At 41.0% G+C, this 19,087-nt stretch overlaps 1 protein-coding gene across 2 annotated transcripts in view; it reads right to left on the bottom strand.

Moving 5' to 3' along the window:
• The window catches only part of SMOC2 (SPARC related modular calcium binding 2), a 220,553-nt gene that overhangs the window by 96,919 nt on the left and 104,547 nt on the right, over window positions 1-19,087 (bottom strand). Inside the window, exons 3-4 of one of the 2 annotated variants that reach the window (XM_030196489.1) lie at window positions 9,931-10,034; window positions 1,996-2,095 (exon numbers count right to left, since the gene is read on the bottom strand). In XM_030196489.1, the coding sequence (XP_030052349.1) occupies window positions 1,996-2,095; window positions 9,931-10,034 (204 nt within the window). Of the gene's footprint in view, window positions 1-1,995; window positions 2,096-9,930; window positions 10,038-19,087 lie in introns of both variants that reach the window. The other variant, XM_030196488.1, reaches the window with a different exon arrangement.

Genomic DNA, 19,087 nt, shown 5'->3' with positions numbered 1-19,087 from the left:
ATGTTTTCACTTGTAACTACTGTTTTTAGTTGTATTTATTGGAAACATTTTAAATTTGGTTTGTAATCCTGATATTAATTATATATGCATGACATATCCAGTATGTATAAGTTAGGCTGTCATAGCAAGTTTGTTTTATCTACAAACTGAGCAGGTGGCACTTCAGCACTCTCCTTTATTCCAAACCATACACAGTATATATTCACACTTGACCAATTATCCGATAAAGAGTGGAATTTATTGTGGCTGCAATATTCTACAGTTTATATCTATGAATACATTCACAGTAGCAAGCAATTTCCAATCAAGTATACCTTTTACAGTAATAAACAATCAATTTTATGACTCCATTTCTATCTAGAGCATTTGAGGCAAAGTGGCCTAGCCTTCTGAGTCACACCATTTGTTTGTTTATTTATTGCATTTGTATCCCACATTTTCCCACCTATTTGCAGGCTCAATGTGGCTTACATAATGTTGTTAACAATGTCATTACAAGATATCTGATACAGTTAGTATTGTGCAGAGATTAAGTAGGGAAGAGAGAAGAAGGGAGCGAGTGATCGGGAGTTATGTAGGTGGTTTTTCATAACTGAGTGGGTTGGTGAGGTGAATTGATGAGGTTGTCGGTTATCGGTTCTCATTGTAGGCTTTGTTGAAGAAGTATGTCTTCAGAGCTTTGCGAAAGATCTCTCTCTTTCTGCCACAATCACACTGTAGTTTTTTGCTCTGCCTGGTGCATATACAGCTGACATGTCCAGGTGCTAACATCACAGCTTTGCTCAAGGGATTGCCGTAAAAGCATCTTCCCTCTCGTAACCGTTGACTCTCTTTCTTGAAGCCTTCAGCCTCCTCATTCCATCCAAGTCTAAGGTAGGCTCCGCTGATCATCTGTTAATCTGGCACTGGTCCCCCTCCGTACAAGAGGGGAACTGCCCTTGGTCTTAAACATCAACCATGCCACTGCTTGCATGGGACAATAACCACATGACCTTTTACCGCTTTGGTTTGAAACATAGTGCAGTGTGCTCTTTCAGGCTAGGACCCACCGCACCACCTGTGGAATGCTGTAACAATACCCTACACCTCCTTGATATAGGGCGGGTGGTGTGGGAGAGCCGTGGGAGCAGCAGGCTAAAATGGTGAGTGCACATTGCGGGCGCCACCCTTTTTGCTCCCAGGGGTCACTTCTTTCCCACCTCACCTCCCAGACTTCCTGTCTTACCTGCCTTCCTATAGGTCCTCCCTTCTTTCGTGCCTCCCCTTACTTATCCCTTACCTAACTTGCCTATGCTTGCAATCCCCTCTAAACTTTCCATCACCCTCCCCCCTCCCCCTCCCTTCCTACTACCTCCTATTCCTGCCGTGCTGGGTCACCACCCGTTTGTGCTCATGACCACCTAATGCTGGGTCACTGTCCTTTACACAAACGCACCCAGAAGAAGGACAATGTGAGTAGTCCTTTATGGTTTGTTTTCAATTTTTTATGATTTTTCTAAGTTATTTATTGTTCTAACAAACTGTGGTGGAAATTCTTTTTTATAATCCAGTGCCTCTAATGTTTTTGCCTGTTGGACCAGATGTGGTGAAGTCTGTATTTTTCCACCAGCTGGGTAAGCCATTCTCCCTCCTTTTTTAAGCTGTTTCAACTGTCACTTTTTAGTTACATACAGTGCTTCATCATTTTATTTATTTATTTGTGGATTTATTTATTGATATATATGTGAAATTTTGATCTTTTCATCAAGATTGTTTTTTATTTCTGCATGTAACTCTCTCAGTAATGAATTTTGGTTCTAAGTATATTTATATATGTATTTTTGTTTGATCTTCTAGTAACTCTGCCCCAATGCAGCCTTTTTCCACGTGAAACATAGCCATGTTGGGCACAGATGTTTGAATCTCTGGGAGTTTTGGAATATAAATAAAGACTGTTTGCTTTTTATAAAGTCTGCCTCTTGTTTCTATCCATCACGTTAATTAAATTCATCCTACCTGGGCAGCGTGGTGTTTTGTGAGCAACAGCCGTACCACTTATTGGACGTCCATTGGGACTGACACACCAACAGTATCCTGTATAACTGTGACACTGGACCTGCCAAAACAAATTTGAAATGTAAAGAATATGAGGAATATGCTATAATTTAAAAAAGTGTTATTTATATAATTTATCAGTAGAATCAAGTAAAATACTTCTACAGAAAAATGTCCCCAGTTAAGTAAAACTCAAACAAATACATATTTTAAACAGAGAAGTAATAAACACACTTACCCAAAGACATTACAAGCCCACTACAAAAACTAAGGATTCAAATATGAATGGGAAGCAAAGAAATTAAGGGCTTCTTTTAGAAAGCCATGCTAACGATTCCTGCGCGGTAAATGAGAGGAAGCCTATTCAATTCTAGCTAGCACAACTTTGTAAAAGAAGCCCTAAATGAACATCAAGAAAGGATAAAAGATAGCTGTAAGGGTAAGAATCAGCTTATAAATACAGAACCCCCTAAACAGAAACAGAAGCTGAAACTGGTACAGATAATCTTCTTGAAGCAAATTTCACAGTCAAATGAGAAGGCTCAAAAGAAAACATATTTTGTAGACTGAAAGTTTACCAAATATTTTCATGGACACTTCAGGAAAAAAGTCCCACCTAGCTGCACCACCCCAGGATGAAGGAAAAGAATCTGTTCCTGACATTTTTGATTTTCTTGAGATACATCAGGAAACATCAGCAACTTACAATTCAAAAATAGCTTATCTTTATTCCTCAACAGCAAACAGAGCAACCACTATCTATCCAAGAAGACAGCAAAAGTAACCAACATCATAGCAGGGATAATCCCTTCAGAGTCTGGTGCTTCCAAGAAATCATATAATTCTAAACAGTCTATTGTAAAAGCTGCTTCCATCTACTGGGTACCTCACTTTTTTTACTGACAGGAAATATGCCCTCACAATAGGGGGAAGATTATTCTTCAGTATCTGCAAATTCTCCAGCACATTACATTACATTACACAGTTACTTCTAATCTGCATCTACCTGGTCAGCTCAGCGCGGAATACGGATTACAGAGAAAGAAGACTGGGAACAACCCAGAGAATTATTTTAAAAACATTAGATAAAACAGAGGAGGAAGTGATGTCACCGCTGTGAAATGGTCGCTCGATCGCGGAGTTCTGCCGGTGCCTAAGAATAAAAATCGGTTACACCCGGGTAAACGCTTGATTCCTACCCAACTCAGTCTTTAAAGAATCCTGAAAGCATGGCGGTATATGGAAAAAGCTTGAAAATTTTCAATATAAGGCCGACAAGCAGACAATGGGATCGAATGCGGAGTGGAGGGCGGTGACACAAGGCGCTAAAATGGCGGCCGAAAACTCAGATACAGATCCAGACCCCGAGGAGCACTCTGAAAGCGATACCAAACTCACCAGGAAGGATGTCGCCCGCTGGTTTAAAGACTTGAAGGCCGAACTGGTGAACATGGGATAGGAGGTAGTGTTCCATTGTAAATTAAAAACTGGTTAAAAGATAGAAAACAAAGAGTAAGGTTAAATGGTCAATATTCTCAATGGAGAAGGGTAGTTAGTGGGGTTCCCCAGGGGTCTGTGCTGGGACCGCTGCTTTTTAACATATTTATAAATGACCTAGAGACGAGAGTAACTAGTGAGGTAATTAAATTTGCTGATGACACAAAGTTATTCAAAGTCGTTAAATCGCGGGAGGATTGTGAAAAATTACAAGAGGACCTTACGAGACTGGGAGACTGGGCGTCTAAATGGCAGATGATGTTTAATGTGAGCAAGTGCAAAGTGATGCATGTGGGAAAGAGGAACCCGAATTATAGCTACGTCATGCAAGGTTCCACATTAGGAGTCACAGACCAAGAAAGGTATCTAGGTGTCGTCATTGATGATACGTTGAATCCTTCTGCTCAGTGTGCTGCTGCAGCTAAGAAAGCATATAGAATGTTAGGCATTATTAGGAAAGGAGTGGAAAACAAAAATGAGGATGATATAAGGCCTTTGTATCGCTCCATGGTGTGACCACACTTCAAATACTGTGTTCAATTCTGGTTGCCGCATCTCAAAAAAGATATAGTGGAACTAGAAAAGGTGCAAAGGGCGACAAAAATGATAAAGGGGATGGGATGACTTCCCTATGAAGAAAGGCTAAAGCGGCTAGGGCTCTTCAGCTTGGAGAAAAGGCAGCTGAGGGAAGATATGATTTAGGTCTATAAAATAATAAGTAGAGTTGACTAGGGGGCATGCGATGAAGCTACATTGTAGTAAATTTAAAATGAATCGGAGAAAATCTTTCTTCATTCAACATATAATTAAACTCTGGAATCTGTTGCCAGGGAATGTGGTAAAGGCGGTTAGCTTAGCGGAGTTTAAAAAATGTTTGGATGGCTTCCTAAAGGAAAAGTCCATAGACCATTATTAAGTGGACTAGGGGAAAATACACTATTTCTGGGATATGCAGTATAAAATGTTTTGCATTTTTTTTGGGATTTTGCCAGGTATTTGTGACCTGGATTGGCCACTGTTGGAAACAGGATACTGGGCTTGGTAGACCTTTGGTCTTTCCCAGTATGGCAATTCTTATGTACTAAACAAAAATGAGAATGTTATAATGCCTTTGTATCGCTCCATAGCTTTGTGCAATTCTGGACACTGCATTTCAAAAAAGATACAATGGAATACGACGAAAAAGATGTTCTACTCCATATGGAAACTCAAAAGAGTAAAACCTTTCTTCCCGAGATACATCTTCCATAACCTGGTACAGTCAATGGTAATAAGTCATCTGGACTACTGCAATGCACTGTACGCTGGCTGCAAAGAACAGACTATCAAAAAACTCCAAAACAGCCCAGAATACCGCAGCCAGACTCATATTTGGAAAAACTAAATATGAAAGTGCAAAACCCTTAAGAGAGAAACTTCACTGGCTCCCACTCAAGGAATGGATTGTGTTTAAGATCTGCACAATCGTACACAAAATCATTCACGCAGACGCCCCAGTCTACATGCTAAACCTTGTGGACCTGCCTACCAGAAATGCCAAAAGATCAGCCCGCAAATTTCTCAATCTGCATTTTCCCAGCTGTAAAGGACTAAAATACAAGCTCACACACGCCACCACCTTCTCTTACATGAGCACGCAGTTATGGAATGCATTACCCACAGCACTGAAAACCATTGACGAAATAACTAACTTTCGCAAATCTCTGAAGACACCTCTTCAACAAAGCCTACAAAGAGAACCCATAACCTTACAAAACTACCTCACCAACCCACCCAGCTAGTCCACCTTCTGTTCTATCCCGCCTAGCACCTTCTTCCCTCTTCCCTTACTTAATCTTTGTACATTACCAATTGTATCTGATATCCTGTAATGACTATGTCATAACAAAACTCTGTAAGCCACATTGAGCCTGCAAATAGGTGGGAAAATGTGGGATACAAATGCAATAAATAAATAAATAGAAGAGCGACAAAAATGATAAAGGGGATGGCACAACTTTTCTATCAGGAAAGGCTGAAGTGGCTAGTTCTCTTCAGGTGCAGAAGAGATGGCTGAGGGGAGATATGACAGAGATCTATACAACACTGAGTGGAGTGAGACAAGTAGACATGAATCGCTTGTTTACTTTTCCCCAAAAATACTAGGACTAGGGGGCATGCAATGAAGCTACTAAGTAGTAAATTTAAAACAAACCAGAGAAAATATTTTTTTACTCAATGTGTAATTAAACTCTGGATTTCATTGCCAGAGAACGTGGTAAAAAGCAGTTAGCTTAGTAGGGTTTTAAAAAATGTTTGGATACCTTCCTAAAAGTCCATAAGCCCAGTGGCAGCCCTACCATTAGGCCAACTGGGGGAGGGGGCCTCAGGCAGCACTCTCCATGGAGCGGCACCACCCTCGTTTCTCCTCAACCCTCTTCCCTGCGTTTAACTTCTTTTTTCCTTTTCTAAAATGTGGCAGTGGTAGCAGCAGCGATTCCCATAGGCTGCCCTGCCGCCAGCACCAGCCTCTTCTCCCTATTGAGGCCTGCCTCTTGACATAACTTCCTGTTTCCTCAGAGGCAGGACGCAGTACAGCGAAGAGGCCAGTGCCAGCGGCAGGGCAGCCTATGGAAATTGCTGCTGCTGCCATTGCTGCCTTTTGGAAAAGAAAAAAGCTTTTCGGAATATAGCATAGAGACTTTACTTCTAATTTCTTTTGGAATGAGATTTCACCATTTAGAACCTTGATAATCAAATCCAGCAGAATAAACAGACTCGTAACAACTTTGTACTAGAAATGCATTGGGGTCATGACCATAAGAGAATTGTGGAGAATGAAGAGGTTATGGTCAGTCGGAACATCTCCATTTTGACCAATAAAAAGGTAGATGCAAGGTAAATGGACATAGTGGTAAAAGAGAGAAAAAAAAACAGAATTGCATTGATCATAGACTACTCTGTGAATCACGTAAACAGAGAAATGATCCTCAAGAACCAAAAAATGCAGTCTGAGATGAAGAGAAAGTGCAGAAAGCTACAGAACTTTCCTATTGTTTTGGGTGCCATAGGCCTGAACTCCAGAAGGAAGATCTCTTTGGCATGATGCGCATACTACAGCAAGTTTTAGCAGTAAAGTTTAGAGACTGAGATTCATTACTGTCATGGTATGAGCAACACTAACCCCTTTGAAGATATTGCTTCCACAAAGACGGATTCCATCTGGAGACCTTGCCCCTAAGTAGAAGAAGGGTCACTTGGGACAATCCAGTTCCAATTGATAAAAGTCTCAATGCAAGAAAGCTGAACATTGTGAGTAAACGAGAAAAATCACAAGACCAGCATTGATAGTAGAGGTGTCATTGCCAAATGATCACTCTGTGCGTAAGTGAAGAAAGAAAAGATCTTCAAGTATCTTGCAATGCAGTGAAAGAGTAAGAAAATGTAGCAGAAAGATACAGAACTATTTCCCATTGTTTTGGGTGCCACAGACTTAATTAAGAGGAATTCTAAAGCACACCTTGATAAGTTGCCTATATCAATTACATCTTATAAACTCCAGAAGAAAGCTGAATTTGGCATGATTGAAGAACTATGGAGAGCGTTAGCAGTAAATTTGAGAAACTGAGATCCACATACCGTGGTTTAGGAGTGAGGTTCATTACTGTCATGGTAAGTGCAAAATGAACCCATTTAGAGATACTGCACTGAAAGAAGGATGCTTTGGTACCACTGCCCTCCAGATATCACAGGGAGTGAACTTGATTGGGCTGTTAAAATATTTTAAGTATATATTGCACTTGATATACTGCCCCTCCGCTGCTGTAGCAAAGCAGTTCACAAAGTCATAAAGTAACAGAAAAGAGAAAGGAACTCCATATTAAATGGGAAAGAAAGGAAGAATACAATGCCAGTCAAAGAAACACCACACAAATCAGCAGATCACAAGTGCATCTGCCCAACTCCCTCCTGGGATGTACGAGGGGAGCCAGCATTTTTAGTAGACTGGTCCCCCTGACATCCCAGGACAGGGGCACTGCAGTGGACTTTATAAACTGTTCCCAGGTACACATCTGACCATTGCTCCCTTACCTTGTGTGCGGAGTCCCCCAAAACCCACCCCAAACCCACTACCCCCAACTGTACAACACTATCATAGCCCTTACGGGTGAATGGGGGCACCTATATGTGGGTACAGTGGGTTTCTGGTGAGTTTTGGAGGGCTCACAGTTTCCTCCACAAGTGTAACAGGTAGGGGGAGGTAGGAGCCTAGGTCCACCTGTCTGAAGTGCACTGCACCTACTACTAAACTACTCCAAGGACCTGCATGCTGCTGTCATGGACCTGAGTATGACATCTGACGCTGGCATAGAGGCTGGCAAGTGATGTTCATAATCACAATTTCGGGGGGGTGGGAGGGGGTTGGTGACCACTGGGGGAGTAAGGGGAGGTCATCCCTGATTCCCTACAGTGGTCATCTGGTCACTTGGGGCACCTTTTTCTGCCTTATTCGTAATAAAAACAGGTCTAGCTCAAAACGTCTAAGTTTTAGTCTTGGATGTTTTTGTTTTGTTCCATTATGGCTAAAAAAAAGTCTTGCCTTGAACACGCCCCCTTGAGATTTAGACATCCTTCTGACGGACTTCAGAGAAAAACATCTAAAAAGAGGATTCGAAAATACTGATTTAAACGTTTTTGTGAGATAAGCGTCTAACTGCAGACTTATGACACTTTTTGGACGTTTTTCTCTTTTGAAAATGAGCCCTATAGTAACATAATAAGTGATAGCAGATAAAGACCTGAACAGTCCATCCAGTATACCCAAAAGTCACACTCATTATCAATTCATGATTAAATCAATTAACTTGATATGATATACTTGATCATGGTCTTTCTTTGGTGTTTCTGGGTCAGAAACTGTAGAAGTCCGCCTGGCTCTGTCCTTAAGTTCCAACTACTGGAGTTGCCATCAAAGCCCACTTCAGCCTATACGAATCCGTCTTATTGTTTGCAAGACCCAGACCGTAAAAACCTGCCCAGCACTGTCCTCGGTTCTAGCCCATCCTAAACTGGATTGCCATAAACAGAACACAGACCTACAAAGTCTGTCCAGCACCAGCCTTAGTTCTTCACAGCCAGAGTCACCATCCGAGCGTCACTCCCACATCCATGCACATGTAGCCATTTTTATACTATCCATTTTCTAAATAGAGGTCTTCTGTGTTCATCCCACACCTTTTTGAATTTCGTCACTATTTTTATCTCTACCACCTCCAGGAGGGTATTCCAGGCATTGACTGCCCTCTCCATGAAAAAGAATTTCCTGACATTACTCCTAAGTCTACCACCCCATAACCTCAGCTCATGTCCTCTAGATTTACTGTTTTCCCTTCTCTGGAAAAGATTTGTTTCTATATTAATATCTTTCAAGTATTTAAATGTCTATATCATTATCTCCCCTGTCCCTTCTTTCCTCTAGGCTATACATATTCAGGTCTTCCAGTCTCTTCTCATATGTCTTATGGCACAAGCCCCATATTATTTTTGTTGCTTTCCTCTGGACCGCTTCTAGTTTACATCCTTAGCAAGATATGGCCTCCAAAACTGAACACAATACTAGTGGGGCCTCACCAGCGACTTGTACAGAGGCATCAACACCTCCTTTCTTCTGCTGGTTACGCCTCTCTCAATGCAGCCTAGCATCCTTCTGGCTACGGCCACCGCCTTGTCTCACTGTTTTGTTGCTTTAAGATCCTCGGACACCATCACCCCAAGATCCCTCTCCCTGTCTTTGCATATCAGCCTCTCTCTCACCTCCTAAGATGGCTCCCTTAGATTTCTACTCCCCAAATGCACCACTTTGCACTTCTTTGCATTAAATTTTAATTGCCAAACATTAGACCATTCTTCTGACTTTTGCAGATCCCTTTTCATGTTTTCCACTCCCTTCAGGATGTCCACTCTATTACAAATCTTGGTATCGTCTGCAAAAAGACAAACCTTCAGCAATGTTGCTAACAAATATATTGAACACGAATCAGCCCCAGCACCGATCCTTGAGGCACTCTGCTACTCACCTTTCCTTCTTCCACATGAATTCTATTGACTGGAGAAAGGAAAGGTGAGTAGTGGAGCACCTCAAGGACTGGTGCTGGGGCTGGTTCTGTTCAGTATATTTGTGAGTAATTTACATCTTCAGAGCACTGTAAATTTGTGCAAGGGCATTTATGCATTACTGGGGATAGTTTTGGGTGTTGTTTTAGAAAGATTGTGGTAGTGTTCAGGGCACTAGTTTTTGCATTCTTCTCACCAGAGAGGCAAAGTTGTTACCAGCAGGAATTCAGTTTTTCATATATCATAATAATTTATAGGTTGATTAATAATAGTAAAAACTGCACAGAAATACTAAGAGTTAACAACCTGGCTGTATGTCCCGTCTTCATTACACTCTGGAATAAATGCTTGCTGGAATTCTTTGCGGGCTTGTTCTTGGGTGTATTTTCTCTCTGCTACACATCTGGAAACTTCTAGAGATAAGGAAAGCAACATTATGATGTGAGAATGACTGGTGTTTCACTTACAATCCTGTGCAAAAGCATGACCAGATCTTATAGACTGATAAAAGATTATCCATGGGCCAGCTTAAACTGAAAGATGAATATAATATACCCAGTCAATATTCAGCCAGCAGTATTCAGCAGTTTTTTAAACACCAACCGTCACAGGCAGAATTAGGCCCCAATATTCAGTGCTGGGCCATGTCTGGGCAACGGCATTGAATATCAGTGGTTGACTGGAGTATGTCAGGCTGCCAGGCCTTATGTGGGCACAAGTAATTCAGGTCCCAGCTGAATATTGGCTGGGACGCACATATGTCTTTTTCCATGTTTCCTCCTCTTAACAAGTAAAGAACCCACTCCAAGCCCTGCTTGACAAGAACCCCCTCTTAGCTCCCAACAAGTGAATAATCCTTCCTAGCCTCCTCTACAAGTCAAGATCCGCCCCCAGAACCTCCAATTCAAGACCCTCTCTCACCCATCCCCAGTCAGAATAGGCCCTCCTAGGCCCACCTGAACTCCCTCATGGTCCAGTGGGGCAATAGGGACAGGTGCAAACCCCACTTGCTCCTGCCCCTAGTGGTAGTGGCTTCATAGTTGCTAGAGTTGTAACAGCTTACAGAAATTATTTATAATGAAAAAAAAATCACGTTATTTTTTTCTCCTATACTGATATAATATTTTGAATGATGCTGGTTTATATGCGCCATGGCTGGTATAAGGGTGTGTCTAATGTGGGTGTGGTTATCATAGAGGTGGAGCCATAGGTTGTGACCACGCCCATAATGAGTACCACTACCTTTTTTCCTACAAAAGAAGCACTGCATATTCTGTACTATACTATACTAAGTTGATACTTCTATACTGCCTTTAACAATGTCTTCAAAGCAGTTTACATTAAAAGACATGTCATAATGCAACATGAATGACATTTTATAGAGAAACAATAAAAATAAAAACTTTTAGTACACAGTTAATTAAAACTAGTGAGATTTTAAGGCCTTGCGAAATAAGCTGCAATTGGCGATAGTCCATACAGCAACTGGAATAGAGTTCCAAACCTAAGGACCCTGGATGGAGAAAGAGTGTTCCCAGACTGGTTTTAGCTTCAGGTTCTTTAAGATAGGTATATCTAAGGTTACATTTTTTGAGCTCCGCAATTGTCCTCTAATCCCTAAAGGCGGTAATAATTGGCCTACCATAATTGAATTCTGCCCACATAAACTTTTATGAACTAAACATGCAATTTTAAATTTAATTTGTGCATCTGGACTTAGCCAATGTAACTGCTGCAATAATGGGCTGACTTCATTATATTTTCCCAAGCCATATATCATACGAGTTTCCTGCACACAACTGTCTTATGAGCCTATATACAAATTAACCTCCTTATACATTACAAATGTCAATAAATGGTGGTTCTTTGGATCCGGCACCCTGAAGGAAGAGCTGTGGGTTACATCGAATCTTGACATACAGCCCTATATCTGAGGCATGACATACATCCCTGTTACCCATACCCTCTCACTAACAAGCTGCCTTGTTAGTCCTATGGGTCAGCTGTGATGGATGTAGCATTTTGGGGTGCTATGCGGCATCATCACACATGAATCTCAATGTTCTACCATTGCAGTTCTGCCACTTAACTCAGTTGCACATAGTTTCACACTATTCCAACCACTATGTTCAGGGCTCTAGCCATTGCACACCTTCTACAGTGCTCCTATAACCACACATGAAATTTATTACAGTCACCATTCTCATTAGTGCCAAAGATGCTGTTCATCACCATCCAAATACATATAAGTGGGTTCATAACCACCTAGCATGCTGTAGGTACAGAGGTATCCAGAACCATATAACACACATGCTGTTGGTCATGGCCATTCTGTGAGCCATACATCCAAAAAGAGGATCATCTTAGCAAAGATATTGGAGAAGACAGTACTGACCTAATTGACGGAGTTTTTGGAAGAACATTATATTTTGGTTTCCATTCAGAACACGATACTGAGATTCTGTTAATTTCTATGACTGATTATATTAAGGCTGGTTTTGATACATGGCTTTAATTTATTCTGCTTTCACTGGATATATTAGCTGTCTTTAATTCAATTAGTCACATTTTACTGTTACATCGTTTAGGATCAATCGGTATTTTGTAGAACCACATTGAACTGGTTTACCAGAATACAAAATAACCCACTGGACAAGAAATGGAAAAAGAGGTGGCGGAATAGCCATAATTTACAAATCCGAGTTCACCATCACAACCACTGGCGAATCCACCTCACCACAACTCGAAATAGCCTCGACAAGAATCACCCATCCGAACCTACAAGGACACCTCAGCACAATCCTATTCTATAGACCACCAGGTAAATGGAAAGACTCCCAAACACAACTCATGGACTTCATCTCAAACACATGTGTCTCTGCCTCAAACATCCTCATAATAGGAGATATCAACCTACACCTCGAAGATGACACCTCAACAGGCACACAAGAATGCAAAGAATTCTTAAAACTCTGGGATCTACACGCACCAAATACTCAACCAACACATGTAAAGGGACACACACTAGACATCATTACACACAAATTCGACTCAGACTCAACTCTCCTACTTACAGACATAAGATGGACACCTACACCATGGACAAACCACCATAAAGCACATGTCTCCCTCCACTGGCGAAAAATACACAGAAACGCAGTCAACAAACATGAACTAATAACATACACCACGAGAGGAAAAATAGACCCCACAACATTCTGGCAACAGGTCTACCAAAATGAATGGTCAACAAATACAGACACCATTCAATTCCTCCAAGAATGGGATGACATATGTAAAACAACACTGGACACAATCTCCCCAATCCAAACCAGAACATCACGTAGGAAAAAATCAAATCCATGGTTCACCGAAGAGCTGAAAAAACTCAAAACACAAGTCAGAAAGCTAGAACGCGCATGGAACAAAAAGAAAGATGAACACACACTGAATGCCTGGAAATCACTTCGGAGGAAATACAAATACACCATAAAACAGACTAAAAGACTACACTACAAAACAATGATTGGACCAAACTACAAAGACACACACAAATTCTTCTACCTTGTAAATAAATTGCTAGACACCACACCAATTACAAACAATAACAAAGATACACCAGGGGTCGACGACCTCGCGAAATACTTCAAGGAGAAAATTATACAATTACGACTTAAAATTCCCACCAGCCCTATTGAATACACCACACTCCTAAACTGTCTAGACCCAGAAGACAGAATATACCCAGCAGACAGGATCTGGACCGAATTCGATTCACTGTCAGAGGACCTCATCTCTAAAACGCTCAAAAGATTCGCCAAATCCCATTGCAAACTAGATATCTGCCCAAACAACCTCATGAAATCAGCTCCTCAACAATTCATAATAGACCTAACGAACCACGTGAATTTCATGCTACAAAACGGACTTTTCCCAAAGGAAAAAGGAAAAATTCTACTCACCCCAATACCCAAAGACACAAAGAAAAACGCAAGCGAAATAACCAACTACAGATCAGTAGCATCTATACCACTAATAACCAAAATAACCGAAGGAATGGTAACCAAACAACTCACAAATTATCTCAACAAGTTCTCATTACTGCATGATGCCCAATCAAGATTCCGATCAAATCACAGCACAGAAACAGTACTAATTACCCTAATGACCAAATTCAAACAAATGATTGCTACCGGCACCAATATACTCCTCTTACAATTCGACATGTCAAGTGCCTTTGATATGGTTGACCACGGAATTCTATTACACATACTTGAATATTTTGGCATCGGAGGCAATGTCCTAAACTGGTTCAAGGGGTTCCTAACCTTGCGCTCATATCAAGTCACATCAAATTCAACCACGTCTGCTGCATGGACACCTGAATGTGGAGTACTGCAGGGATCCCCCTCTCGCCAACTATTTTCAACCTAATGATGATCCCCTTGGCAAAACTTCTATCAAATCACAACCTTAACCCTTACATATATGCAGATGATGTAACGATATATATTCCTTTTAAACAAGACATTAATGAAATCTCCAACGAAATCAACCAAAGTCTACACATCATGAATACCTGGACAGACGCATTCCGACTGAAACTAAACACAGAAAAAACTCAATGCCTCATACTTACCTCCCAATACAACACGAACAAATTTACCGCTATCAACACGCCTAAACTAAATCTGCCAATTTCTGAAACTTTAAAAATCCTTGGAGTCACTATTGACCGCCACCTAACACTTGAGACTCACGCAAACAACAAAACCAAAAAGATGTTCTACTCCATGTGGAAACTGAAAAGAATAAGACCATTCTTTCCAAGATCCGTCTTCCGCAGTCTAGTGCAATCACTCGTACTCAGCCATCTAGACTACTGCAACTCACTATACGCAGGCTGCAAAGAACAAATACTGAGGAAACTTCAAACAGCCCAGAATACAGCAGCCAGACTCATCTTCGGAAAACCAAAATACGAAAGTGCAAAACCCTTACGTGAGAAACTACACTGGCTCCCACTCAAGGAACGTATCACCTTTAAAGTATGCACCTTAGTTCACAAAATCATTCACGGTGAAGCCCCTGCATACATGTCTGACTTAATAGACCTGCCACCCAGAAATGCTAAAAGATCATCCCGAACTTTCTTCAATCTCTACTTCCCTAAGTGCAAAGGCATAAAATACAAAGTACTGCATGCATCAACCTTCTCCTATATGAGCACGCAATTCTGGAATACACTACCACGCAACCTGAAAATGATCTACGAATTAACCGACTTCCGTAAACAATTGAAGACTTATCTCTTTGAGAAAATTATTGCAAGGATCAAAACACATGAAGTCCATACACACTAATAAAAATGCATCAATACACACTCTTCTGAATTCTCTTACCCCGTATTTTCACCACACTTAAAACTCCACCCACAGATAAAAATGTTTATACCCTATGCTCTCTTGCTATTGTTCTATCGCCCTATCTTTTCCCCATTGTAACATTCCATTGCTTCTACGCCTAAACGATGTTTTGACTTGACTGTCTTCCCATAACTCCTCACAATGTAACCCATAATCGTACTGTAACACATTGTATTTCCATCATTCACAATGTATTGTAAGCCACACTGAACCTGCAAATAGGTGGGAAAATGTGGGATACAAATGCAATAAATAAATAAATAAATAAATAAATAAAATACTTCTTTAGAGAAACGGCAATATTGAGTTGTAAATGGGAAAGAGAAATCTGATTTTATGAGTTTAACTACCAGAGTACCACAGGGTTCAGCATTGTGTGTGACCTTATTTAACCTTTTTCTCTGCCCTTTATGTACTTTATTGTCTAAAATGCAAGTCATGTTGATGTCCAGTTTTCCAACTGTAGATTTTCCTGAGTGTTTTTGTGTTGATGGAATCAAAATATTTCTTTAGTAAAATGATTCTCTCATTAGGTGTTATTTTGAAGCCATCATCGAGTAAGAAGGCTCAAGTGCCTAAGGTGTTATCACAGTTTTCTCCAAATTAAAGTTGATTAGGCACTTGAAGGATTACTTGACCCAACAGAAATTTTTGTCTGGTGATACAAAGTGGTGATCACCCCTCCTTTTGATTACTGTAATGGATTATTGTTGGGGCTTTCAAAAACGTGTTTTAGGCTCTTTACAGATCGTGCAGAATGCTTCTGCTCGTGTTTTGCTCGGTCTGCTTGTTTTAAGAAAGTTAGTTTATCTCTTCAGCTATACTGATGATATTGCAATTATGATTCCCATTACTTTTTCAGTTATTTCACATTTAGAGCTATTGTAAAACATTTTAAAAAACAGAACACTGGGTGCTAAAGCACAAGCTTAAATTAGATTTTGACAAAACAAAATTTATGTTAATTAGTCGTAACCCTGATATGGGTGAAAAGAGTATTATGATAAATCGGACTCAGTATCAACTTTCATCTTCCATTAAGATTCTGGGGGTATGGTTAGATAATAAATTATCTTTAGAGACACGACACCCTTACTCGGAGATCCTTCTTTCTGCTGCATAATTTGCATCGAATTTGGAAATATTTTGATCAAAACCATTTTCAACTTATTGCTCAGGCTTTGATTTTGAGTTTGCTTGATTATTGCAATATTGTTTATTTGGGAGCATCCAAAAAGATACTGAAGAAACCTCTCGTTATACAGAATGTAGCATTACGTCTAATTTATTTCTTTTAAAAGATTTGACAGTGTAACCTGTTATTATGTGAAGCTCTTTTGGCTCCTTGTGCAAAACAGGATTTTGTTTAAATTTTCTTGTTTTGTGTATAATTTATATATGGCTTATCCCCACTTTACTTATTGAATCATCTTGTTTTTGTTAACAAAACAAGAGTCACCAGGATTTCAGAACTTTTCACCTTTCCTTCTCTAAAAAATATGAGAAGAACTAGACTAATTTCATATCAAGCAGTTCATTTGGATAAGGCTATTAAGGATATCTTGATGTCTGAAATCTATTATAATCAATACCGCAAATAGATTAAAACTTACTTATTTAGAAACTTTGTGCTAAATAATGTTAAATAGAATATGTAGTTCAGGGATGTTCTGTTTTTGTTAGGTTATGTTTTGTTATTCCTGGAAATGTCCAGTCTTCTTTAATGTGTGATCCGCATTGAACAAAAAAGTATATGGCAGAATATAAATGTATTGTTAATGTTAATGTCTGTCTATCATTCCTGCCCTTGTTTATTTCCATTGGTTACTGATTGAATTTAGTATCCAGTACAAAATGTTAGTGCTTGTTTTTTAAGGTTTAAGCAAATGAAGTGCCTTCTGTAATTGCTGCTAGTTTACAACTCCATCAGCCATCAAGATCGTTAAGATTTGCAATAATTAATTTACTGGATGGTCCTTCATTTTGCATAATTAACTTGGATGAGAATAGAAACTTTATTTGCTATGCTGCAGGCCCTAGAATATGGAATTCACTGCCCCATCCTGTAACATAGTAAATGACGACAGATAAAGACCTGTACAGTCCATCCAGTCTGCCCAACAAGATAAACTCATTTTATGCAATACTTTATATGCATACCCAAGTTTGATTTGCCCTTGCCATTCTCAGGGCACAGACTGTAGAAGTCTGCTCAGCACTGTTCTTGTACTAAAAGTTCTGAAGCTAAGGTTGAAGCCCCTTAACAATTACACTCCAGCCCATCCATATCTATTCAGTCACGATCACGGCACAGACCGTAGAAGTCTGCCCAGCACTGGTTTTGCTTCCCAGTTACCGGTGTTGCCACACACTCTCCACTAAGATTCTGTGGTTCCATTCCTGTAAGATTTTTGAGATGCATAGAAGAATCTGAAAAAATATCGAAGAACGTTTTGATCCAGTGAGTATTTGAAGGTGATCTAAATTGAATTACTTTTATCAGTGGCTTATTGAGGGGCCCTTTTACAAAGCGGTGGTAAGCCCAACATGGGCTTACTGCTTGCTCTTTCGGGACTACTGTCAGCCCAACGTGCCCACCGGTGGTAGTCCCATCACGAGCGTGCGTCATTTCTGGGGGAAAAAGAAACCGCCCCCCCCCCCCCCCGGAAATGGCTTGCGTGGCAATAACCTGGCAGTAATCGGGCATCACCGTGCATTGTCCAGTTACCACTGGGTTATTGCTGAAGCCTTTATTGCCACCTCAGTGGGTGGTGGTAAGGGCTGCCCGTCACATAGCCATGCGGTAAGAATTCTCTTACTACATGGCCATGTGTGCCTGGGGTCTTTTTACCCACTGCGGTAAAAAGGACCCTGGTGCATGGTAAAAATGGCTTCCACCACCAGCACAGGGCCCTTTTTCCCGCAGCTTGTTAAAAGGACCCCTGAATTTGTCTTTAAATTAGATTGCCTTACAGGAGGTCAGTTTACTTAAAGTGAACCTTATAAATGATATGTTTGGTTTACTGTGAGTGTTTATTGTTTATGTTACTTATTTTACTACTACTACTTATCATTTCTATAGCGCTACTAGACGTACGTAGCGCTGTACACTTGAACATGAAGAGACAGTCCCTGCTCGACAGAGCTTACAATCTAATTAATTTTGTACTGTGTATGTGAACTGTACTTCACTTAGGATTGTAGATGTGGAGGGGCATAATCGAACGGGGGCGCCCATTTCTAAAGGTGCCCATCTCCAGAGACAGCCCCGGGAAGGGGTGGAGCCAACTGTATTATCGAACAAGACGGGCGTCCATCTTTTGTTTCGATAATATGGTCAGGGCCAGCCAAATCTCACCATTTAGGTCAACCTTAGAGATGGTCGACCTAAATGTTGAGATCACCGGACTTAGAGATGGCCAACCTCGGTTTTCGCCGATAATGGAAACCAAGGACGCCCATCTCAAATATGACCAAATCCAAGCCATTTGGTCATGGGAGAAGCCAGCATTCCTAGTGCACTGATCCCCCCTCACATGCCAGGACACCAACCGGGCACCCTAGGGGGCACTGCAGTGGACTTCAAAAATTGCTCCCAGGTGCATAGCTCCCTTACCTTGGGTGCTGAGCCCCCCAAACCCCCCCAAACCCCACTACCCACAACTGTACAACAGTACCATAGCCCTTAAAGGGTAAAGGAGGGCACCTACATGTGGGTACAGTGGGTTTCGGGTGGGTTTTGGAGGGCTCCCATTTACCACCACAAGTGTAAGAGGTGGGGAGATGGGCCTGGGTCCGCCTGCCTGAAGTGCACTGCAGTACCCACTAAAAACTGCTCCAGGGACCTGCATAGTGCTGTGATGGAGCTGGGTATGACATTTGAGGCTGGCATAGAGACTGGCAAAAAATGTTTTTAATTTTTTTTGAGGGGTGGGAGGGGGTTGGTGACCACTGGGGGAGTAAGGGGAGGTGATCCCTGATTCCCTCCGGTGGTCATCTGGTCAGTTCGGGCACCTTTTCAAGGCTTGGTCGTGAAC

This window comes from Microcaecilia unicolor, chromosome 3, assembly GCF_901765095.1.
Source record: "Microcaecilia unicolor chromosome 3, aMicUni1.1, whole genome shotgun sequence".
NCBI lineage: Eukaryota > Metazoa > Chordata > Amphibia > Gymnophiona > Siphonopidae > Microcaecilia > Microcaecilia unicolor.
Note: the sequence above shows the minus strand (reverse complement) of the source record. Positions and strands in the feature narration are given on the sequence as shown.